Below are 25,289 nucleotides of genomic sequence, written 5' to 3' on the forward strand. Positions count from 1 at the left end.
TTCCCCTTTATACATTTATTTGAAATAAAAGCAGTGAGGTGTTGCAGGCATTTTCAAGTTTCAATATTCATTCATCCATGGCTTGACAATTATGTCTGTTTTCCAAACATAATTTTGATGCCGAGGTCAGATATATAATAAAATATACAGTTTAATAATTTACTTTAATCTTTAAGGTCTGGTGTAGGCTACTCATAAATAATTTGTAACAAAAACTTCCATTGCCACCTTAACAACTAGAAAAGTTGAAACAACAGGACTGAAACTTTCCTGCTTTGGCACAGTGCATTGATCCGTTGTCATACCTTTGTACATCCACAGTATTTCCAGTGGGATTTAATGTCAGTAAAATCTTCTACTGGTTGTGGTGCGTTTTTAAGGGCGAAACAGGAGAAGTCGCCTGTTTTTCTGTACCCGGTTGAGTCCTCAATGATAATAAACCCAGTGGCTTTCTCTCAGGACTGTGTGTTTTCAGTGATGACTCCATGGGCTGAATTTCTTTCTCTGGGTTACTGTTGGACTGAGATATTACTGATGTCAGTGGCTTCATCTCTGCTGCCTCTTTTTCTTCCCGCTTGTGTCGTCTAGTATGGCGATGATGACCATGATGTCTATGCTTTTTCTCTTTGTGCTTTCTAGGTTGTTTTCTATAGGTATAAACAGTTGGTAAATAAAAATTCACTGCATTTTTAAGTTAAATCGTTTAAAAGGCAAATAAGAAGCAACATTAATTCATAAACTCTTTAAAATGGTACCACCATCACAAACCCCAGAGGAGAATCTTACTTGGTTATTGCCTCAAATTTTGTCTCTCGGTAGAAGGAGCTCTTGCTCATCATGTAGAGAAGAATCATGTCACAGGCGAAAACTGCCTAGGGAATGAGATGGGCACATATTACACAAGAGTCCACTGTGGACCAGTCTCAACAGACAAAAGTTGAAAAATAGTTTAAATTTGTGTCTGGTTCATATACTTACGGCGCCCATTAGTGCAAGTCCAGAGCCTATATTGATCATTGTAGGAATAATGTTGAATTTTCCAGCCTAGAAAACATTTCAAAATTTCATATTTTCACTTTATATATGACTTCAGTAATAGAAATTCAAGTTTATTATTTTTTTACCTTTCCATTCACCATTATATCAAATCGAATGCCATACACTTTATATAGATTTCGATAGGTCTCCCCTGCTGCATCTTTGAAATATCGAGCAAATCTTGATAAAGAGAGAAAAATACATCAACCAATGTAATCATACTTTTTCAAACGAAGCAAGATATTTTAAAATAAAAACGAATGAAAGGTGGTTTAAGCTATTGTTTAAAATATCACAAATAAATTGTCTCTTTTATTTCCAATAGAAATGAAAGTGTTACCTGTTTCTGTAAACAGCTCTGCTTTACAAAATGCTAGGTTATTTTGACCCATACTTGGGTCCAATATAAACATTTTCTGGGTTAATTTAACCCAACTATTGGGTTTGTCTCATTTTGACCCAACAATCGGTTGATAATAACCCAGCATTTGTTTAAACAGTGTATAGCTCTGTTAACTGCAATAAAGAGTCAAGCGAGTGACCCATTTAGCAGGCTGGAAGATTATAAATGAATTATTTTGGTATCAGGTTTGCTGATGTGACTTTAATAAATAGGTAAGAAAAACCAAAGAACCTTTTTAAATAGCACCTATAGTCCGATTCACGTTTTTACATTTCCTTTGGTGTGTAGGTGTGTATTAGTACATGTTAATGATGTGCAAAAGGTTCATAACCCAAAATAAACGATGACGCGAGTTATTGTCTCCAACGTAAATCTCTTTTCTTGGACTACAACAAACACACGGATTGTAGACAACAGTTTACTTCCTGGGATTGGTGATGTAGTAAAGAAGAAACATTATCATAGTTCCTCCCGCTCTGACCCACAGGCTGTAAGTTAGCTCCGGTTAACATTGCATTGTGAGCGAATCTTTCAAACATGGTAATGAACGTCACATTTCCGGCTGACGTCAGTCAGGCCAAACACAACGTACAGATTAGCTGGCCAATCAAGGACACAGAGCTTTTCAAATCCGTGCATTTCAAGAAGAGAGTGAAATCTGGAGCTACAAAAATGTACAGTGGGGCTATGTGGAAAATAATGTGTTTTTTTACCATAAACCACGCAAACATGTTGTATTATACCAAATAAACAAAATAGCATTGTTTCTAGCAATGAAATAGCTGCACTTTAAAGGACAAGTTCTGTATTTTACACTTATAAGCCCTGTTTTCAGATAGTTTATGATGAAATTGAACGGTTTTGACTGAAATTTGGACATATGATGCTGGCCCGAGAATTTTCGCGTGTTTGTTATTTCACCTCCCACCCCTACAATGGCTGCACAGGTGCACTGAAACAATCCCTCCCAAAATGCATTAAACTTTCGTTTACAAAGACGTGAAAATCTCTGAGTGGTCAGGGGTGTTCACTGATATGCTCACACAAAAATCGCTGCAAAAGATGCTTTCCAACAGGTGTTTTAGCATTCGTTGTAAACTTTTGGACCTATTTTTCCAAACGCCTCACACCCATATATTCTTCCGTGAGAGCTTGAATAATAGACACTCGAGCCCAGTGGGTGGCGATAATCCGCCATTGCCAATTGCAAGAATACAAAGAAGGTTCCCGGCGCGGAGTAATACCGTACCTCACAGAACATCTAATACAAGTCAATGGAGTTGGACAAAAACTACAATAAAACCTGTTGGAAAGCATCTTTTGCAGCAATTTTTGTGTGAGCATATCAATGAACACCCCTGACCACTCGCTGAGTTTCACGTCTTTGTAAATGAAAGTCTAATGCATTTTAGGAAGGATTGTTCCAGTGCACCTATACACCCATTGTAAAGGTGATAGAACAAACTCCCGAAAATTCTCAGGACAGCATCATATGTCCAAATTTCAGTCAAAACCGTTCTATTTCATCATAAACAATCTGAAAACAGGGCTTTAAGTGTAAAATACCGAACTTGTCCTTTAATAGTGGTTGAGTTAAATCAATCAGTCAGAGCAATACCTGAAGTTATAACCCGAAGTGAAAGAGTTGGCTGAATTTTCAGAAGCATCCAACCGTGTGAAGCTATATTCAGGGATACAATGTGATTCATCTTTATCCAAATTACAATTCCACTCAATTCCAACTCCAATAGCTCCACCCTGTATATCCAAGGAAGTGAGAGGGAAAAATAAAATATGAATATCCCATTGCAGCTTAGAGCTATATACTTTTAGTGCTTTATTTGTTTCTCTGAAACAGATTCATTAAAAAAACAGCAACATCCTAAAATATTCAAAACCAGATGAAAAGAAAAATGAAAGAAAATATTTTTTGTTATCGTGTCATTATTCATACCATTCATAGCACTTGCCTTTTTTGCTAAATCCTGAAAATTGTAGCCAGTCCTCTCTATTGCATCTCCCACACGAAAGATAGGACAGTAGGGGTGATCATTTCTATCATATGTGCATGTCTTCAGATATGTGCTATTTCTGGTCAGGACATTTGATCTTTAATTAGAGGACACACAACAGAACAAAAATTATTGTCAGTCAGCATGAATGTTTCTAATATGAGAAAGCTCTTGTTGTCACAGTTGTCTGTATAACACTTTACAATAAGGTCTCATCTATTCATTTTAGTTAATGCATTAGTTAAGAATCACAGGATATATCAGCCTTTGTTCATGTTAGTTAAATAAATGCAACTGGTTATTGTTCTTTCATGCTTGTTATTAAGCATTAAATATTGACATATTATGGTGCATATTATACCTCAAAAGTGCATATTGGTACTAAATGCATACATATCTCTACCTGTGGCGACTGGTGACTTCTTTTATCGTGGGCGCTCATTGCAAAGTTCGTCACAACATGTATGTAGCCCATCATGTGTGTGGTTCCTTATTTCAAAATATGTGTTCTGCACGTCGAGTTAACCTATGTGCATCATGTGTCTTGTCAAAATAAGTGCCTGCTGCAGATGCGTCTAAAGGGTTTACGATAAAAGAGATGGTCACGTTTGCCATATACTCACATAATGTCATGCGTAATCAGAGTTTACTGTTGAGGGAGTGTCTTGTGTGTATTTTGTGAACGTGAGCATCTCTTTTATCATAAACGGTTTTGACGCGTGTGCAGCAGGCACTTATTTAGAAAAAACACATCATTCACATGATGGTTCACATGAAGCAACAAACACATATTTTGAAAAAGCAAGCAACACACATATCACAGTCCGAACACTTATGTTGAATTTGCGCCCCTAGGATGAGCAGTCACGAGACGCCACAGATCTCTACCTAAACGGTACATATTATTTGGGACCTTTTTAAAGTGCGTAAAGTCCCAGTGACAGGGCGGCTTTTATTCTGAGAGTGCAACTGGTAGTATATTGTAACACTGATTAGAAATAGTCTAACTTACACTGTGAAGGACATGTACACCAGTGCATGAATTACATTTTACACAGAACTGGAAATGTCAGTGCAGTGTGTGCAAAAACAGAGGAACAAGTGTCACCCTGTCACCTAACTTGAAATGTGCAGGGCTTGTTGTTGTCATTGCAAGGGATATAAAGGCAGCCATTCTGAGCATATGCACCACACACTGTGTTGGTATAAATAGAGATGAGCAAGAGCCAGATATTCAAAGCAGCCTGTGCTGTGCAATCACTATCCAAACATAACACATTACTGTGACCAATAAAGTCTGCTCTGTCACACACAGCTACATGATGTAAAGCACATGCATATTGCATAAGCATAAATTTTGATTCATTTTAGGACTTTTTGTCTGTATGTACATTGGTAAGGACTGCATGGTGGAACAATACTGCAATGTTTAGTTCATGGTTCTATCTCAATTATTTTGCTTATTCTAAAAACGTTGAACAGGCTGCATATTAAACACAATTTTATTATTTTGTTAAAAAAATATATTTTGTAAAATGGTTTTGAGTAACTCAAATGACTTAATGTACTCATGAAATGTACACAACAAAATCACTATTGTTAAATGTACACTGCTGGTGTTTATATGAGTACCACCAGACCTGGTGACACCCATATATACACCAGCAGTGTACATTTAACACCTGTGATTTTGCTGTCTAGCCAGAAAAAGCCAAACAAGACAGAAATTTAGCTGAAATTGCCTTTTACAAAAGTAATTGTCTTGAAAGAGTACAATGCCGTGTTTTAGCAGAATTCAGTAAGAGAAGAGATTTCATGCAGTTGAGTGTGGTTTGCAAAGTAAATAACATGCAAATTATTTAGCTGGAGAAAACTTACACTATAAGAAGTCCTGGGTTAATTTAAACCCAGTGCTGAGCCAAAAAGGGACAAACCCAGACGTTGGGTTGAATTAACCCAGAAAATGTTTATATTTCACCCAAATGGATTAAAATAATGTACCACAATGGATTAAAACAACTCAGCATAGGTTAAATTACCCAGCATTTTAGTGTGGTTGAATATACATATCAAGGAATATGACATGTTAAACACGGATCTATAACATAATTATGCTTTAATGTATGTCATCTTTGAGCATAAATACTTCAAATAAACTTCCATTCTCTAGACTTGAAAGCCCAGGATACAATGCAGAATTTTTGCCATCCTATATGATACTTACCATATCACACTGTGCGACATGGAGCATTTTACACTTGGGTATGACAAGCATGTAGACTTTACGATGACACCTATAGACGGGTTGCCGGTTTACAAACATTACATGGTGCACGCGCATCCAGGAGGCAGAAAGCCAGATTGGGGAGCTGGTCCGCTACTGCAACAACCTTAATTATCGAAGCGTTCTTTATTGTTTGTATATAAATAAAACTTGATTTTAGTTGGATCTGTTTCTCTGTCTTTATTTTTGCAGTGTTACTGTGATACATGTATGAATTATAATGTTCGGCTAGTAATGTAATAGTCGCATCTACTGGTATGTTAACATCAGGCACCCAGCACTGGCTCTGTTGGTACTATTATCCACGCAACAGCTCCTTGGCATTTTGACTTAGGGTGTTTTCACACCTAGTTCGTTTGAGCCCTCCAAACACTCTCAGATCAGTTCACGGTGTATATGTGAACAAACCAAGTGATCTCAGACCCCCTTAAAAGGACCCAGAAGTGAACCAAACTCAGACCACGTCAGTAGGTTGTGACGTCTGCGACACACTTTAGCGCAACATCTTCAGCATGTGCTACTGGTAAACAAATACTGGTATGCAGGTCATAGCAGCAAACACACTGTGCGTTAATCACAGTGTTGGGGGTAACGCATTACAAGGAACGTGCATTACGTAATAATATTACTTTTCTGAAATAACGAGTAAAGTAACGCATTACTTTATACATGTATACATTAATATTTGAGTTACTTTTGTAAAAAAGTAATGCAAGTTACTTTTCAGTTTAATTAATTTGATTAAAAAAATTAATGTACTGAACTGAACGTAGTCGCGTAGAATTAAGCACTCTTATCCATGCGCGCCTTAGCGGAAACAATGTGAATCACAAACGGGGATGGCAGGCCAGAGCTTGACATTTTTGTGATGGAAATATGCAGTTTCTGAATGCAGAACTTCTCAGTCATAAAAAACACCTGCAAGACCTGAAAGAGATCAAGCCTTAGCCGAGTAAGAAAAAGTAATGCCAAAGTAACTTAAAAGTAACGTAAGTATTCCTTTCAATAAAAAGTAACTAAGTAACGCAATTATTTAGTTTTTGGGGAGTAACTTAATATTGTAACGCATTACTTTTAAAAGTAACTTTCCCCAACACTGGTTAATCATGCTGAATTTCTGAAAACTATCGTAGGCTACCAAGCCATTAAGAGCCATGATCGCAGAAACTGCTGTCTGGGAAAGCCAAAAATCGTGCAGTGTATCCCGTGCTTAAAACAAACAACATGATGGTACCTGTACTTCTGACTTACTTGGAGAAGCCAAATTTTGGAAACTTGATGAAGTTCTTTACATAGACTGTGAAGTTCTCTGCCTTTGCCAACATGGGCTCCCTGTTGCAACATTTGACACATTACACATACAAGCTGATGTTCCTTTTCTATTAACAGTTGATTCATTTTTATTATAAGACGTCTCTTACTGTGGTGTAAGGCCTTGCTCAACAGGGCACCAGGCATGAATCTCACATGTCTTTGTGTGGTTTATGCAGAATCCTGTCTTCACTCCTGAAATAATAATAATAAAAATGCAATCCTCTTTAAACCTGCTAATGAGTCTTATATACTGTTTTCTAAATGAGCAACTGTTCTACTTTATACAACTTTATGTTTAATCAATGTAGGTTTTGTGCTTACCGTGGCCTGCTATGACACTTTCCCCTTCCACGCAGTCATTGTGATAATTGCATAAACCATCTGGCACCTTTGGATTCTGAAAAAAATTAAATAAACTAAACTAATGCAATAAACTCATTGATTTTATAATGTACAGAGATTAATCCTCCACAAACCATATCAGCACAAACTTTGATTACATAAAACACTTTTTGAGTTTACAGTATACAGTTTACAGGTTTACACATATGCTAAAGAAGTGCAAAGGTATGTTTTTGACATTTTTGTGGAGAATTTAAATCCTGTCTCTTACCTCAGGGCAGAAACTCAATCTTTGGTTTTGTGTCACTAGGTAATTTGTCACAATAAAGAAGACCCTGTCCCCCTTAAAAACAACACCTGTTATAGATTTTTGACATTAATCTCCATAGCACATTAAAGATTAATATTTTGGATTCTTTAATATTCAGTATCTAGCCTTTATAAATATGAAAATGTACCAATCTGTATAAGAATGCATGTAATAATTGTCTCTACAATTTTCTTGTCTGTGTCAGCATAGCCCTGTGAAGTTATGTATTCATTATTGTTATTCAAAAGTATGATGGTAGTCATGCTATTAAAGCTTTGCATATGGGTCGACAATACATAAATAGAGATGGCCATTCAAAACCACCTAGTTCACAAGGTTAGCAAATGCATGAGAGTGGTGCATTTACTTGCGAAGGGATGACATAATCCTCTGCACCCCATAGCTGAAGACCGTGTGTGCTGCTGTTGGTAAGATCTACACCCTTAAGTTTGGTGAAAACAGAACTCTGGATGGCTTCCTCTGTCTCCTGATATCCTTTCTTCCAAATAAACACCCACCTTAAGAGGAGAGGTTTTACACACACACAGAGAAAGAGAGAGAGAGAGAGAGAGAGAGAGAGAGAGAAAGAGAGAGAGAGAGAGAGAGAGAGAGAGAGAGAGAGAGAGAGAGAGAGAGAGAGAGAGAGAGAGAGAGAGAGAGAGAGAGAGAGAGTACTATATATGGCCAAAACACTATGAAGGGTATTAGGCTATAAAATGACCCCACTTTAGATTTAAGTTGGCTTTAATGTGTAACACTTGTAAATGGCGCATGCTATATTTGATCCAGGTCATCTTACATTCAACTACGGTCAATATGTATCATTTAAGAACCCTACAGATTAATGTTCCCAACCGCAAACACATGTAAAAACTATTAGGGAGCTAAAGAGAAGACTCTTTTGTCAGTTTATAATACATTTACAAAATAAATACTGATTGTTAATTACCATCCTAATTTATTTAAAGAAAGCACAACTTACAAAACGAGCACAAACTGGTGCGGGACAATATCGTGCATTCAGTCTTTATCTTGCCATAAATAACATCCGATAAAGAAAGAGCTTTACTGAAAGCTTGCACTCGGTTTGCTTGCTAATGGCGGTATTAACTGTAATGGTTTCGTCCAAACAATAAACAATTTAATGCTGTGAAGATTTCTACTACTGAAGATCTTATAAACTGAAAGAGTCGTGCAGTCACTATTAATATAGCTTATGCAAACATAAGGCACATACCCGATCAGATATCCAATCACGCCCAGTTGAAGGAGTCTGAATAATACTCCGACCTTCTTGTTTTTGGCGATGATAAATTTCTCTGTTTTGTAATCGAGTAGCGAAAAGAGAAAGCTCCCCCAGGTTTGAGCCATGCTCCTGCGTGTCAATGACAGCCACCGTGCAGCTGTCTCGCTCCTCTAACTTTTGCGCACCCGGATCTTCCCCCTTATTAACTGCGAATATTTGGTCAAAACTATTTGCCTTATTCTTTAAACGTATAACATTGTTGTAGTAAATAAATGCACTTCTTATGGTAATTGTCCTGAACGGAATGTGTCCATTTACGTTAGACTTATTTTGCTTGTGTTTCATGAATGTGGAATTATGTTTATGCAAGCTTATTTCCACTTTCAGAATTGGGTTTTTTTTTTTGTCAATATTAATAAAGCAGACGAGTGATAAAGGGGTTATACAGGGGCGTAGCCAAGGGTGTGTCGGTGCCACCCACAGTGGCAGCTGGCACACCCAAAAATGGATGCAGAATATTTTTTATAGTCAATAAAAATGTTTACTAAACTTGAGCTATTGTTTACTTAGAATATATATCTTTTTTTTTAAATCAACCCTTTCACACGTAGGTTAAAATATTTTAACTGACCCTAAGCTCTCGTCTAGTGATCCCGATTCTGCAAGAATTAATACAGTTGCACGTTTTTAATAGTTTTTATGATGCACAGTGATGATGTAAACGATTCTACATTGATGTATACAAATTAAAGAATTGACTTTAAAAAATAATTGAAAGGGCCTTTAATACATATTAATGCAGTTCTACAGTTTTATTGTAGACTAAATAAAATATATTCATTTCATATTAATAATACGATGGCCATCTTTAGTAGGCTATAGCGCGTAGGAACGTCTGAGAGAAAATAACGAGCGCAAACTTTTTTATTTAAATTGAAAGATATGTGATTGCTTAACGCCCACTGACACTGTGTGTCCCCCGTGCAGGAGTCATAGCCCCCATGTTCAAACGTTATGGAGTAGAGGCTGATATACACACACAAACAGCAAATAATTAAAAATGATAAATTATTTGACATCCTTCAGATTTGCTGACTGCTACCTCGTTTTGTAGAAGACATTTGGTGACACCGCCTTTGAATTTACAGGTCAACAACTGTTTGACCTCACAGGTGTAAGTGTATTAAAAGCACACAAACTCATGACAATGGAGTTTAATATTAATCGTAATATCTTTTAAATGAATTTTAAATATACTAGTCAACATTTGAAGTGGATCAAAAAAGTTTATCAAAGTTGTCCTAAGACAAGAATGGGTAATAGGGATTGGTTTTATGTAAACACTTTTGAATGGTTTTGATCCACTTCGAATGTTGACTAGTGTATTAAGCATGTTGAATATATTTCAGTATTATTTAAGGAATATGCAGTTAAACTAGTAGTACTCAAGTCCTTGAGCCACCCCTCCCAGAACATTTTATATAGGCTACATGTCTCTCTATATAAAACCCCCAATTCAGCGTGTTATCATTAGAAACATTCTGGCAGAAGTCTAAGATCAGGTGTTTTATTTAAAAAGACAGTCAAAACATTCAGGGAGGGGGCCCGGCACGAGGCCTGGAGTTGATTACCGAGTTAAACAAATCCAACTTTATCCTCACTAGTTATTCTTTAATCACTCAAGTGCAACACCAATACCCAATTTTTTATTAGGACTTAATCTTTTTTTACAATTTAATCTTTTCAAATGCACTGCCTTCGTAATCCATTTTGCAATTTACAAAGTGGTTGAGAAATTGTTGCACTCCCATTTTGTTATTCAACTTTGTGAACAAAAACTTAATATTAAGTCATGCACAAACACAAGGAAACAAGCAATCATACATTTCAATGCTTTTATTTTTCCATTGTTTTGAGATAAAAGGTGCAAAGAAAAAGGTAATGTGGTTTACTTCTTTGAAAAAAGCAAGTGTTATGGTAAAAAAACAAATGTAAGTTGAAAGTGCATGTAAACACAGACTGAAAAAAACATTAAATAGAATTTGCTACAGATGGACAGTTGACTTCAATTTTATAATTAGAAACCTCCTCTGAGGCGCAGCACAAGATGAAGGGTGGACTCTTTCTGGATGTTGTAGTCGGACAGGGTGCGCCCATCTTCCAGCTGTTTGCCAGCAAAGATCAACCTCTGCTGGTCAGGGGGAATGCCTTCTTTGTCCTGGATCTTGGCTTTAACGTTCTCAATGGTGTCGCTTGGCTCAACCTCGAGGGTGATGGTCTTGCCAGTCAGGGTCTTGACAAAGATCTGCATACCTCCCCTGAGACGCAGCACAAGATGAAGGGTGGACTCTTTCTGGATGTTGTAGTCAGACAGCGTGCGCCCATCTTCCAGTTGTTTGCCAGCAAAGATTAACCTCTGCTGGTCTGGAGGAATGCCTTCTTTGTCCTGGATCTTGGCTTTTACATTCTCAATGGTGTCACTTGGCTCAACCTCGAGGGTGATGGTCTTGCCTGTCAGGGTCTTGACGAAGATCTGCATGCCTCCCCTGAGACGCAGCACCAAGTGCAATGTGGATTCTTTCTGGATGTTGTAGTCGGACAGGGTGCGCCCATCTTCCAGCTGTTTGCCAGCAAAGATCAACCTCTGCTGGTCAGGGGGAATGCCTTCTTTGTCCTGGATCTTGGCTTTTACATTCTCAATGGTGTCGCTTGGCTCAACCTCGAGGGTGATGGTTTTGCCTGTCAGGGTCTTAACGAAGATCTGCATGCCTCCCCTGAGACGCAGCACCAAGTGCAATGTGGATTCTTTTTGAATATTGTAGTCGGACAGGGTGCGCCCATCTTCCAGCTGTTTGCCAGCAAAGATCAACCTCTGCTGGTCTGGAGGAATGCCTTCTTTGTCCTGGATCTTGGCTTTTACATTCTCAATGGTGTCGCTTGGCTCAACCTCGAGGGTGATGGTCTTGCCTGTCAGGGTTTTAACGAAGATCTGCATGCCTCCCCTGAGACGCAGCACCAAGTGCAATGTGGATTCTTTCTGGATGTTGTAGTCAGACAGGGTGCGCCCATCTTCCAGCTGTTTGCCAGCAAAGATCAACCTCTGCTGGTCTGGAGGAATGCCTTCTTTGTCCTGGATCTTTGCTTTTACGTTCTCAATGGTGTCGCTTGGCTCAACCTCAAGGGTGATGGTCTTGCCTGTTAGGGTCTTGACGAAGATCTGCATGCCTCCCCTGAGACGCAGGACAAGATGAAGGGTGGACTCTTTCTGGATGTTGTAGTCGGACAGGGTGCGGCCATCTTCCAGCTGTTTGCCCGCAAAGATCAACCTCTGCTGGTCAGGGGGAATGCCTTCTTTGTCCTGGATCTTGGCTTTAACGTTCTCAATGGTGTCGCTTGGCTCAACCTCGAGGGTGATGGTTTTGCCTGTCAGGGTTTTAACGAAGATCTGCATGCCTCCCCTGAGACGCAGCACCAAGTGCAATGTGGATTCTTTCTGGATGTTGTAGTCAGACAGGGTGCGCCCATCTTCCAGCTGTTTGCCAGCAAAGATCAACCTCTGCTGGTCAGGGGGAATGCCTTCTTTGTCCTGGATCTTGGCTTTAACGTTCTCAATGGTGTCGCTTGGCTCAACCTCGAGGGTAATGGTCTTGCCTGTTAGGGTTTTGACGAAGATCTGCATGCCTCCCCTGAGACGCAGCACAAGATGAAGGGTGGATTCTTTCTGGATATTGTAGTCTGACAGGGTGCGGCCATCTTCCAGCTGTTTGCCAGCAAAGATCAACCTCTGCTGATCAGGGGGAATGCCTTCTTTGTCCTGGATCTTGGCTTTAACGTTCTCAATGGTGTCGCTTGGCTCAACCTCGAGGGTGATTGTCTTGCCCGTGAGGGTTTTGACAAAGATCTGCATCAGTAAATAAAATAGGAAAAAATTAGCAACTTTGCATGCACACTCACTTTGTAAAACATGATGGGTTTCTACCAATCTTATGTCAGAGCTTTTTATGAGCATAAACACTAAACATGCTGTAAAAATTTTTTTTGAGGAAACCATGAACAATGTCCAGACCTCCCAATAGGGAAAGACTAGTGGGAAGTTTTTTTAGAAAACCTGTTTTCAAACGCCATTTTAATGTTGCAATTGCTACCACTAGCACAGACTGCTTACAGTAAGGAAATATTCACAAAAAAAAATTGGTTAGCTGACTTCGTATAGTTTATTTTTATAACCATAATCGCTTTGTATTTTCACAGTTTGTAAATATGGTTTAAAAAGTTCGATTAAAAATGGGGTATGATACGAAGAGTATAAGCACTCAGCATATTTCCCATATTTTAAAATAATGATTAACTTACTTTCAAAAGATCGTTTCGAATACTTCCGTCTTAGTGGTCTAAAATAAATTGTTTAATATACTGAACCGAAAACAAAAACGAAACACCGAGATGTAGATTCTACTGCGCAACATAAAACATCCTTTCTCTAACATGGCGGTTTTACAGTAACAAAGAACCCGGATGTTCACCGAGTACTGTGATTCAGCAAAAAGCACACGGCAAAATAGCGCGTTAGTAGACGGGTTAAAGAATTTTACCAAAAAAAATACTTCAGCAAAGCAATTTAGTTAACGTAATATTTGTTTATTTCTTATCTACAATCATTTTGAATAAAGTTTAACGTTATCCAGCGCGGCAAGGTAAACACCAAACGTTAAACGGATTCTTCACAATTACATCAAAAATATAAGCTTAACATTCATAATCAAACAGACTAATATTCTTACCTTTATAAACGCTTGTTATCTGTGTGTTTTGCTTCAAAAAGTAGAGACGAGTCTTCCTCTTCGTGGAATAATGCAGGCAAAGGGGAGTGCTATTGAATTTATACAAACGCAGGATCGTGACGTAGAGGGTACGTCACATGACAAGATCCAACCGCAGTTACAACCCTTATTTGCTAAAACATTAAAAAAAATTACTTTAAAAAAAATCTATACATTGGAAATATGCAGATATACTTTGTTTTGTATCATTAATGTAAAATATACATATAAAACGTTTGACAAAATTAAAATAGACGAGGTCTCTAGAACATGCGAGAATTGTGGATACACCTCTCCGGCAGTGATTGGCTGGTTGAGTTGTTTGTTGATCTTTGGAATGCGGGACAGTCGGTCAAGAGGCATCATGGTGCTGTGTCATAATAGCAACTAGTTTATGTGATAATTCATAATCTTGTATTGAGTATATTGTTGATCTTTTTATTTTCTTTAGCTAATTTTTTATCCACAAATCCCTAAATATGTTATCCACAATTTCCCAAAATGGGCATAAAAAACAAAGATTAAACCTTTTATAATTCCCAGCTGGCCGTTTTTTAAATGTTTGATTCCCGTTTGTTACAAATGAGTACATGGTACAGTTTTGTAAGTGTTTTGGAATTGATCAATAATAAAACAAACATCCCGGAGGAAAACGTTTTCTTGCCCTCCAACCCCCAAATAAGCAATGTTTACACGTAGCATAGTGTGTCCCATCAAAATTATATGTTATTCCAAGAGGAACTTGTTTTCAAAACGTAACATAACTTTACAAAGCTTATAAAGCTTTTCCCATATAAAAGTATTTATATTTTAGACTGGCCTTTACCTTTACACAGGGTTATGTGTCAATTTAATATAGAATGCAATGTGTGACACAAAGGGTCTCACTTTGAATGTGTTGACCCCAGACATGCCTTTTGCAACGTAGGTCATTTTTTAGAAATGTTAAAAGTAGCACAAACATTTACCACTGCGCTCACTTGGGCTGTCTCGCAAATAAATGTGATAATTTCAAATATTTTACTGTTTGAGTCTCACAGAAAATAAATTACACTTTGCTATTAAAGATATTAGATATTTAGTGCTAATGTCCAAATTTATATTCATTTCCAGGGCTAAAATAAAATGTAGTTCATATGTTTGTGTATCACAGTAGTGGACATTTGAAGCTGAATCTTTGATTTGTCAATGTAATCCTCTTGTGTTGCCATGGAGGATAAACAAGCTGTCATGAACACAGTGAAACTTCAAACAAGATGAACCAGTTCTATATCTGCCTTAAGGTTTTTCACATCATTAAATAGTTACCAAAGGTAGTCGAACCTTTACTGGCTTGTTCTAGAAAAAAGCTAAATTATGAAACCATCTTTGAGATTTGTTTGTCTGGACGGTCCTTCACTTTACATTGTAGAATTAGGTCTCGGTTATGTTCTGTCAGCTGCTAAAAGATTATCCAGATCACCATCTGAGTCGGTCTTTGTTATATTTTAAGTCTTTTAAAGCCAAAAGCATGTAAAAGGACAGCCATATCATTAAGTACAATAATAAAAATCCATTGACTGAAGCTTTAAAATGTGATCCAGGTGATCAAGAAGAATTTAAATCTGATAATTTTAGATGTATTCAAATCCTAATACTTAGCATTTGACACGTCAACCACTGAAAATGCTCATCATCTATATAATCAAAAGTGAAAAACAAGAGAGAAAAACAAATATAGACTGGTGACAGGGGGTAGTCAAGTGAATACAGGACAGCTGTGTTTTTATTTGTTTCCTAAACACATGGCACATGTTATAATTTTGAGCCTTTTTTCCCAGTCCTACATCTTGTACAGTATGTACAGCTTTTTCCTCGAGTTTGTTTGCTGGAAATAGTCTGGTGGTTATTGCCTAAGGGATATTACATGAGCTGCCACATCACCAGCTCAAGAGTGGCCTATTTGTTCAGAATCATATTTTATGTACCTTGAACATGTGCTAGTTTCATAACCACCGCATATTACTTGAGGTTGTTGTCAACATGTTCCTGTTACCTAACCTTTGCATGAACATACAATATAAACAATACAGAATGTTATTAAGCTTGTACTATGCTATCTAAGACTGGACGATTAAAAGTTGTTTATATTACAAATAACATCTTTGTGTTTAACATCTATCATAAGCTTTAACTTTGTTGTCTTTTGCGAATCAATATGTTAAGCTTTATTATTTATGAATACACACATATACTGTATATTAAGATCAATCTATTCTGAGGAACGTTTATCTTTCGGCCATGATCTTGGACTTTGTCTGGGCTTGTCTTGTTGCAACAGCTGAACGGGAGAAACCCGATGACTTGGCAGAAACATGTGATCCAGTAACTCAAGAGTGTTTGCATGTTTTGTAACCGCTTGTGATTATTATCAGAGTCAAGAAAGTTCCACAGTAAGTGCAACTTAACTTCACTGCTTAAATGAGTTACATTTGAATTATAGTTATGAGTTATAAGAGGTGCTTTATGATGACTTTAACTAAAGAAGAAAAGTAGGTTATGTAACATGTTTAAGTTAACTACTGACCTGAAAAAACTTAGTCTTACTTTCAAAGCATATTGTTACAACAGAGGTGTTTTGTGCTCTTAGGATATAAATAGTCATTTTCAATGGAGCGTGATGATCTTGTGAAACACACCGGGGGTTGTCACTGTGGGGCGGTGCGCTTTGAGGTGTACAATGCCCCAGATTTACATGTGTTCAATTGCAAGTAAGGACCATCAACACATCATCAGCACTTTAGCACCTTTCACAATTTCCTGTATGTCTGAAGGGATTGAACACACTCACTGTAAAAAAATTCCATTGAAATTGCAGCTGGGTTGCCGGTAGTCTCGCGTAGCCAGACCTTCATACTGAAGGTCAACAGTTTGTGGGCGTGGCGTCTGAGGCTGAGACTAGGTTGCCGGTAATTTACCGTAGATTTAAATTTATGTTATTTACTGGCAACATTTTGTTCAAAGTTAAATGAACATTTACAAGTCTTTGTCTTTACAGAGTAAAACTAAAAAAAAACAGCATCAAGCAAAACATTCTGGGAAACAAAATCTGAAGCAAAAAACAGAAAAAGGTTGATGATGATTTCTGGTTCCCAGAATGCTTTGCATGAGGCTGTTATTGTATAGTTTTATTCTTTAAAGATAAAGACTTGTTAATATTTAATATTTATTTAACTTTGAACAAACTCTTGCCAGTAAATAACATAAATGTTACTCTACTGTAAATTACCGGCAACCCAGCTGCAATAACATTGTAATTTCTACTGAATTTTTTTACAGTGCACTTCTGTAGTAAAAACGTCTATTCACGTGGATTTCAAAGACTATGAATATGAAGGTGTGATTTTCTAAACTTTCTTCTTGACTTTCTTTAGTGTTTTCACTGATGGTTTTTATCTTGTGTCTCAGTTGCAGCATTTGTACGAAGAAACAAAATCGTCACTTCATTGTGCCAAAATCCTATTTTACCTTGCTGCAGGTATGTAATTTCTACATTGCCTGGTTTGGCTCTAAATCCTGTTATAGTTGTAAAAACTTTAGATAAAGCAATAAAAAGAACTATTATATGTACACACGCACGCACGCACGCACGCACGCACACACGCACGCACACACACGCACACGCGCGCACACGCGCACACGCACACACACACACACTTAACTAAAGGATTATTAGGAACACCATACTAATACTGTGTTTGACCCCCTTTCGCTTTCAGAACTGCCTTAATTCTATGTGGCATTGATTCAACAAGGTGCTGAAAGCATTCTTTAGAAATGTTGGCCCATATAGCATCTTTCAGTTGATGGAGATTTGTGGGATGCACATCCAGGGCACGAAGCTCCCGTTCCACCACATCCCAAAGATGCTCTATTGGGTTGAGATCTGGTGACTGTGGAGGCCATTTTAGTACAGTGAACTCATTGTCATGTTCAAGAAACCAATTTAAAATGATTCGAACTTTGTGACATGATGCATTATCCTGCTGGAAGTAGCCATCAGAGGATGGGTACAAGGTGGTCATAAAGGGATGGACATGGTCAGAAACAATGCTCAGGTAGGCCGTGGCATTTAAACAATGCCTAATTGGCACGAAGGGGCCTAAAGTGTGCCAAGAAAACATCCCCCACACCATTACACCATTGCATTAATGAGAAATTGAACAGGTGCTCCTAATAATCCTTTAGGTAAGTGCTCCCTATGTGCATCAATGAGCCTTGACCCTGTCGCCGGTTCACAACTTTCCCTTCCTTGAACCACTATGTTTTAATTGATAAATTTGATTTATTTGACCCCTTTTGATACTGACCACTGCAGAGTGGGAGCACCCCTCAGGAGCTGCAGTTTTGGAGAGTTCTGACCCAATCGTCTAGCCATCACAATTTGGCCCTTGTAAAAGTCGCTTGCCCATTTTTCCTGTTATTAACGGTACATTCATACGGGACGAAAGCTTTAACGCTTGACGGAAGGCAAGCGTGGCCAAAGGCCAATCCCAGTGGTTGCAACAATGCTCCGGTCTACAATAAACATAATTGCCTGGCTCTGCCTAGGTCATTTGCATAAGGCGATCTGATTGGCTGACGCACGCGTTGCCGCTTAAAAAGTTGAGAAATGTGCGAGCAACGGCAGTGGCCCTCTCCCAAATGGCACACTCCGGACTTGTGGTCCTCCTCAGAGTCCACACTTTGATGCCATCATCTAGTGCAGACTTTAGGGACCCTTGATGCGAGTCTACAAGGGTGCATTGTCGTGTTGTATTTTGGGATAGACTCAAACGTCACACCTGAAATAGGTAGAGAAGTTGTCCGTCAGTGTGAACTTCTCCCTTCTGTTGTCTGATTGGTCTGATTGCTTTTTCGCAAGGACTTCTGGGTTGGTAAAGTGCGCAAAGCCTGCATCAAGGGGGCAAAGGAGGCGCTGATGAGCACACTTCAAAGCGTAAAAATGACAGATGGGACACCCTACAGACTCGTAAACTAAGCGAGCATGCGCAATTTAAGGCCACGAGACCGAAAGTCCACATAAAGTGCGCCATTTGGGACAGGGCCAGTGACGCAGGGCAGACGGATCCACAATTCAGTTCGGCAACGCATGACATCACTCATTCAAAGTGAATGGGAAGCGTTACGCCCCGTGTGAACGTACCATAACACATCAACTACACTTGTCCTCAAAATTAAGCAGGTGGGCAAAATGTTATGGCTGATCAGTTTGTGTATAAAGGTTATCCACATCACCACGTTGGGTGTGCATTATTTTTGAATAATTCAACGGCCCGTCTGCAATTATTCATTACATATATTATACCAGACTGATCACGCAAAGTCTTGTTATAGTCACGAAAACTTTAATTTATTTGTGTCCATGGTACGAAATTCAGCTTTTATTCATGCCTTGAGCACGAATGTCTTTATCGCATCACTCTATAAATAGTTTTTCGTGTCCATGGCACGACTTTCTTTTTCGTGGCAATTTATGTATTGTTTTCTCAGTGTTTTTTTCCCTATTTTCTTACCATTGTCGCGTGGAGTTGGAATCACTTTCTGCTACATTTTTAGACATCCAAACCCAAACTCTAACCCGATTAATGCTGAATTCGTGCCATGGACACAAATAAATTAATCAAAATTATCGTGACTATAGCACGACTTGCCGTGAGATCATGTTGATTATAGGAATGTAGGTTTTATATCAAGGCCTAAATCATACAGTGATAAGATAATTACTGTCTTGTGTTACAGGGCTCAGACAACCTAACCACGTACACATATAACACGCACACCGCAAAGCACACATTCTGCAAAACATGCGGTGTCCAAAGTTTCTATACTCCACGATCTAACCCTGATGGATTTGGTGTTGAACGGAAAGTGATAGCTTGCTTTTATGCTAAATTTGGAAGCATTTCCTTGTTGAATAATAAAGGTCTAACACGTTTGCTTTATTTGATCAAATGTGTCTCTATTCTCTGTGTTTTGTGATACAGGCGTTGCGCCCCATTGTTTGGACCCTGGAACGGTGAGAAGTATAACAGTGGAGGATTTCTGTGGAGAGAACTGGGAGGAAAGTATGAAGAAGCATCTGACTATTAAAAGCATGTCAAAACCAACAAAGGATGTATAAATCAATGTCTCTGATGAGCACTTGAAATCCACTATTCATTCTCAGAGAACTTAAACTGTGATCAAATAAAACATGAGAACCTATCACACAACATTCACGGTCACCTGTGTTTCTTACAATGGGTGTGTAAAACTGAATTATAATTCCACATTTATTATTTATTTATTTTGAACACAATATTTGTTACACGTTTCTGGTTTGTTTATGCATAAACATTTAGATTAACAGACTCAAATTCATGTGGTCAGGTTTGAAACCATACTGAGTTTTGGTACAGTGCTTTAACAATGTCTATATTAATAAATCCAACAACAAGACTAATGTAAACAATATATACACAGTAGACTTTGGTCTTCCACCTCTTTATACTCCAAGGCACAAGTGTACACAGGTTTAGCCATGTTTAAGATTTAGTTACCCTGTTACTGGGATAAGTGTTAAATTTCAGCCACCAGTTTTTCATCGAAAACCTTTTTTTATATGTTGTCATTATACAATAAATTGTATTGCTTTTTGTTTTACATTTTGAAACTAAAACTTCAAAATGACAGTGCCCGAGTTTAGTCCCACGTGAGCAGGAACAGTGCAAAAAAAAAGAGAAGAATTTAGGCTAATACATTTTAACATTCTTTGTTTCCACAGTGACAGACTGGAACGTGTTTATAAACATGTAGCGTGAAAACAGTATGTACAGCCGGCGAAACCACAGCAGCTGAGAGTGATGACGCAGCATGGCTTTCTGATGAAAGAATAAAAACAAAGACAGAACTTGAATTTTTAGGTGACTGCTGTGAGTAGTTGATCATATTCGGCTCGTTTGTTTTGTAAACATACAAATAGCTGACCTTATGATAAATATGACTAAGGATTAAAAACACACAATAGAGGTCAACTTGCCAGCATGTCATTTTTGTCCATGTGCCACACTGGCAGAGCCAGTTCAGGCTTTGGTTGGTTGGAATGACTGTGTCATTTACAGGCCTTTCAGCAGGATTAGTTAATGTTTACAAGGCGTTGTGTTTATTAAGGGTTCAAAGTACTAATGCGTTGGCTGAAAGCACAGCCTTTTTTTTGTGTGACTAGACTTTCTAAGAAACAATGCACTTTGTTTGAAATGTTCTGTAGTCAAAGTTTGCCAAGCTGAAGTCTTTGGTCTGGGCCTAACTAGTTTGCATGTTTTCCCTGTGTCAGCGTGGGTTTACTCTGGTTTCCTCCCACAGGCCAAAAGCATGCAGGGTTAGGTCAGGGTGAATTGGAAAACATGTCCATTCCCCAATGTGTACATTAAATAACTTTGAGTTTGAGTAACTTGTTGAGTAACCAGTTCTCGCCATGAAAACAGCCATAAATGTTAAAATGGCGTAAGGCGTGTATAAATAAATAAATAAAGCATAACTGATTATTTCCCTTTAATTTATCTGATTATTCCTAATTAGAGCTTAAGTTCTTTGGTAAAGCACCTGATTCATTTACACACCTTGGCACGTTTATACTCCTCCCAACCAATGATGCAGCAGAAATCAGAGGGGAGGAGCCAGCTGACTGGCAGCTCGAGGACTGACATGTACTTTCTGAAGATGCTGACGGTGTGAAGAGAAAAGACTTGACAACCTGTGGGGTCAGACAGATGAAATAAGTCAATGTAGGGAAATTATTTTCTTAAAATAAGCTGTAGTTTGTGTGCAATTAAATATGATTAATTATTATTTATAAACATATTTAAAAAATATTAAATATTAATATATTTAAAGTATATATATATATATATATATATATATATATATATATATATATATATATATATATATATATATATATATATATATATATATATATATATATATATCAGAGTGATTTATAGTATTACTATTAATTTACAAAAAAATAACAACACCCCTGATACATGTGAATTCTTTTATTATTTTATTATATATATTTTTTATTATTCCATTAGAAGTCAAACAAACAAACTGAATTACCAAGTAATAGAAACATAAATTTGCATCTGTTAAAGAAATAAAAATGGCCAGCCAGTACACTTGGATGGTGTCCTCTATTTAATTTAATTTTCTTGGTTTGACCAGAAACAAAAAGCCTGAAATTGTGCCTAGAGATTGATTAAACCTGAACTAAAATGTTTTAACTTGAAAACTAATCAAAGATTTAGGTACTCTTAAATACAGAGATTAATCATTAAAATAAATAAAAACATTGTAGAACAATTTGCATGTATAGCAGTAAGAAATTTTAGCTGATTAAAAAGTATGTAATAAGTTCTAGAAACAGATACAAAAACCTCAGATTTTCTCAGGGATAACATGTGTTTAGTGTGGTTGTCAATGTGATAGACTGCATAAAGCTGACACACTTCTGTTGCACATTTAGGTTTGACATTAGAGGGTTTTTTTAGACTTAAAGAAAATGTATTTGGTTAGAATAAAGAATGCGTTACAAAAGGAGCCACCCATAAGCCAATACTTTAACCACTTTAATACTTTTAACTAAACCCTGAAAGTTCTTTAGATGGATGCACACTGACTCCTAGTGGTGTTTTTGCCAAATTCACTATTGTAATTGCACCAGTTCAGCCCTTTGTAATTTGGTACGTTTTTGTCCACATTGTTTTCAGACATAATAGAGACTCAACAGAACTGTGAACTCTAGGTTTCCTAATAAACCACCATTACTAATAAAAAACTGTATTTACCTAGGGATGAATAATAAGAGGTAATTTTACCACTCAGAAACATCCATTAACAATATCCAAACAATTAGTTGTTCCTCATAATCTTTATTTTCATCTGATACAGGCTCAAACATATAAGGTCTGATTACTAATGTGAGCTACTGGAATGAGCCTCAGAGCAGAGCAATCAGAGCAGAGTTCAATATTATTATTAATGACCCTTCCAAATAGGGCAAAAATAGACCATTTCATGCAAAGGACAAATCATAGTTGTAAATGGATATGTGAAAAACATTTCTGGATAATTTTTGCACTTAATAAATTTACATACCTTCTATGTAAACATCAAAGAACAATTTAATATATTATTTCAATGCATTATTTGGATCCTTTACGCACATAAAAACCCTGGTTTTCCTTAAGGGGCACTTGAAGCGTTCGTGTGACAAATTATTTATAAGCTATTCTCCAAAACAAGGAGGCTAATAGAGAGGCAAGATCTCTAGTATACCAGTTGGTGGTGCACTTTGCCTACAAAACACATTACTGTAGCATCTAAAGAGGGGATGTGTTCAGATTATCATTCAATTTATAATATAAATAATTAGTGGCTGCTGGTGACTGCTCTTCCGAGGGGTGCAAATTCAAAATATGTGTTCGGAGTGTGGTGTGTTGCTCGTGTTTTCAAAATATGTGTTTGTTGCGTAATGTGAACCATGTGCATCACGTGTTTTGTTAAAATTAGTGCCTGCTGCACACGCGTCAAAACCATTTATGATAAAAGAGACGCTCACGTTCACAAAATACACGCAAGACACTCACTTAACAGTAAACTCTGATTACGCATGAGATTTTACCAGTATCTGGCAAATGCAAGCGTCTCTTTTATCATAAACCCTTTAGACGCATCTGCAGCAGGCAGTTATTTTGACAAAACACGTGATGCATAGGTTCACTCGACGCGCCAAACACATATTCTGAAATGACGAACCACACACATGATGGGCTACATACATGTTGTGATGAACTTTGCATCATGCACCCTCGAACAAAGAAGTCACCGGCCGCCACTGTAAATAACATAATGAGATTTACCTATAGGTAGTCTTCCAGTAGAAGCCAAATGACTGTTGTCAAAAAAAAGCAAAATATGATTAATGTAACACTTCACATTATATAAACTATTAACAAACAAATATTGTAACAGAATGTAACAGAAACTACTAAATAAATTCATTTTAGCTAATTGTAACAGGATGCGGCACCAGAAAGCTAAACATATATACATATCAGTGTACATAGCAGCAATGTCTATTGCATTCTGTCTTGTCTATCGTCTGGGAAGTAGCAGAAGTTTCATATTTTACATTGTTATATTGCAAACACATTTTTATTGTACAAGGCACTTGACGCTAAATGACTTTGACTTAACAATAGTTTTGGGACCAAACTACCAGGTCAAATTCCTTTCAAGAAATGCTGTACTTGGTCAATAAACCTAAACTGTGATTCAGATTGTTTTCTTAACAAAGATTTATTTGTCTTTGGTTTCTTTCTCTTTCCCATTGTCTGTCTTTCTTATAGACACACACACACATCCTGAGGTCTGGGGTTTTTCTCAGATTAGAAAACTAAATCCATATCCAGTTCCTGGAATTCTCTGTCATGTCCTGGCTCTCCTTGTAACACCACCTGTGCAGGCCCAGCTCAGCCTGAAGTGACCCAATTCTAGCCCAACCTAACCAACACTGACTGCCCTTCTCTCACACACCTTAGAGAAGCTATATTACTGTGTACACCTTAAAGACACAGTGGTTTTATAAAGTGCAAAGATACTCTATCCATCAAACTAGTCATGGTCTTAATTGTTCCACTTGAACAACAAACTGTCCGATCCAAGATCGAGGCTGTTTTTCCTTTTTAAGTGATTTGGTGTTTTGCCGGTCAGTCGGATTGTGTGTAATCTGAGCAAGTGTTTGCATAGCAGTGGTACAATATCTAGAAATGTTCTGTGATGTTAAGAAGAGTATAATTGTGCGGTTTGTCTAAAAAATGTGCAAGCTGTATTTAAATGTGTTTACTGTCTCAGTGTTCCTGAATTGCATTAGTGCAAAGGTCAAGATCAGAATCTCAGGGAACAAATATAATGTACAGTGTGAATGCACTGAAGGTTGCTTTGAATAAAAGCGTCTGCCAAATGCATTAATGTAGAAGCAATGCTGGGCTGCTGTGTAAACACATGCACAGATGTGCTTTTGGCTTCTACTTACTGAATTAATAGATTCAATTAAAACTCAGAAATACATTCCAGATACAGCAATGCAGCCTCACTCTAACACAAATAATACAGAAAATGTAAAATGAACACGAGGCTTTTTAGAAATCATAACAGTACAGATGAATAAGCTGGCATGACTTCAGAAAGTCTCTTCTATTTTTGCTGTGCTTCCCTAATGCTTTATTTAGGGGGAAACAATTAACCTCTTCAAAAGATGTGTCTTCTTCACAATAAAATGGTATTTACTTTTCTAATACTTTTCAGTATTCTAAGTTAAATACTGCTAAATGACATCAACATGCATGTACCTGAGGGCCTTGTAAATGGCAATATGATTGGCATGTCCACTCACACCTCTTCCATCAAATGTTAGTACCTGTGGACAAACACATA

At 37.6% G+C, this 25,289-nt stretch overlaps 4 protein-coding genes across 9 annotated transcripts in view; 1 reads left to right on the plus strand and 3 right to left on the minus strand.

The window, feature by feature from the left end:
- Nucleotides 1-9,353, minus strand: p2rx5 (purinergic receptor P2X, ligand-gated ion channel, 5). Of its 2 annotated transcripts, none has more exons than XM_055200011.2 (12): nt 8,941-9,353; nt 8,071-8,221; nt 7,665-7,736; nt 7,373-7,448; nt 7,159-7,243; nt 6,989-7,069; nt 3,412-3,550; nt 3,060-3,199; nt 1,125-1,218; nt 979-1,044; nt 787-872; nt 1-647 (listed from the first exon to the last, which is right to left on the minus strand). In XM_055200011.2, the coding sequence occupies exons 1-12, from the start codon at nt 9,072-9,074 to the stop codon at nt 356-358; spliced, it is 1,416 nt and encodes a 471-aa protein (XP_055055986.2). In that variant the 5' UTR covers nt 9,075-9,353; the 3' UTR covers nt 1-355. The 2 variants fall into 2 exon arrangements, with proteins under 2 accessions (XP_055055986.2, XP_055055987.2); XM_055200012.2 differs by lacking the exon at nt 8,941-9,353 and adding an exon at nt 8,686-8,879.
- Nucleotides 9,354-10,830: 1,477 nt separating this feature from the next.
- On the minus strand, nt 10,831-13,887 carry LOC129440584 (polyubiquitin-C). The gene is made up of 2 exons (XM_055200010.2): nt 13,731-13,887; nt 10,831-12,856 (listed from the first exon to the last, which is right to left on the minus strand). The coding sequence occupies exon 2, from the start codon at nt 12,854-12,856 to the stop codon at nt 11,027-11,029; it is 1,830 nt and encodes a 609-aa protein (XP_055055985.1). The 5' UTR covers nt 13,731-13,887; the 3' UTR covers nt 10,831-11,026.
- A 2,046-nt stretch (nt 13,888-15,933) lies between these two features.
- On the plus strand, nt 15,934-20,023 carry cenpv (centromere protein V). 5 transcript variants are annotated; one of them, XM_073861025.1, is made up of 5 exons: nt 15,934-16,133; nt 16,410-16,519; nt 17,217-17,286; nt 19,551-19,665; nt 19,796-20,023. In XM_073861025.1, exons 1-5 carry the CDS (start codon nt 16,050-16,052, stop codon nt 19,930-19,932), a joined length of 516 nt encoding a protein of 171 aa, XP_073717126.1. In that variant the 5' UTR covers nt 15,934-16,049; the 3' UTR covers nt 19,933-20,023. The 5 variants fall into 5 exon arrangements, with proteins under 5 accessions (XP_073717126.1, XP_055055991.2, XP_055055989.2 ...); XM_055200016.2 differs by having other exon boundaries at nt 16,001-16,133; nt 16,399-16,519; XM_055200014.2 differs by having other exon boundaries at nt 16,080-16,201; nt 16,399-16,519.
- Nucleotides 20,024-20,069: 46 nt separating this feature from the next.
- Nucleotides 20,070-25,289, minus strand: part of pigl (phosphatidylinositol glycan anchor biosynthesis, class L) — a 29,581-nt gene continuing 24,361 nt past the window's right edge. Inside the window, exons 4-7 of the mRNA XM_055200013.2 lie at nt 25,205-25,272; nt 23,714-23,745; nt 21,410-21,543; nt 20,070-20,671 (exon numbers count right to left, since the gene is read on the minus strand). Of these exons, the coding sequence (XP_055055988.1) occupies nt 20,543-20,671; nt 21,410-21,543; nt 23,714-23,745; nt 25,205-25,272 (363 nt within the window). The 3' untranslated portion in view covers nt 20,070-20,542. The remainder of the gene's footprint in view (nt 20,672-21,409; nt 21,544-23,713; nt 23,746-25,204; nt 25,273-25,289) is intronic.

This window comes from Misgurnus anguillicaudatus, chromosome 22, assembly GCF_027580225.2.
Source record: "Misgurnus anguillicaudatus chromosome 22, ASM2758022v2, whole genome shotgun sequence".
NCBI classification, from domain to species: domain Eukaryota; kingdom Metazoa; phylum Chordata; class Actinopteri; order Cypriniformes; family Cobitidae; genus Misgurnus; species Misgurnus anguillicaudatus.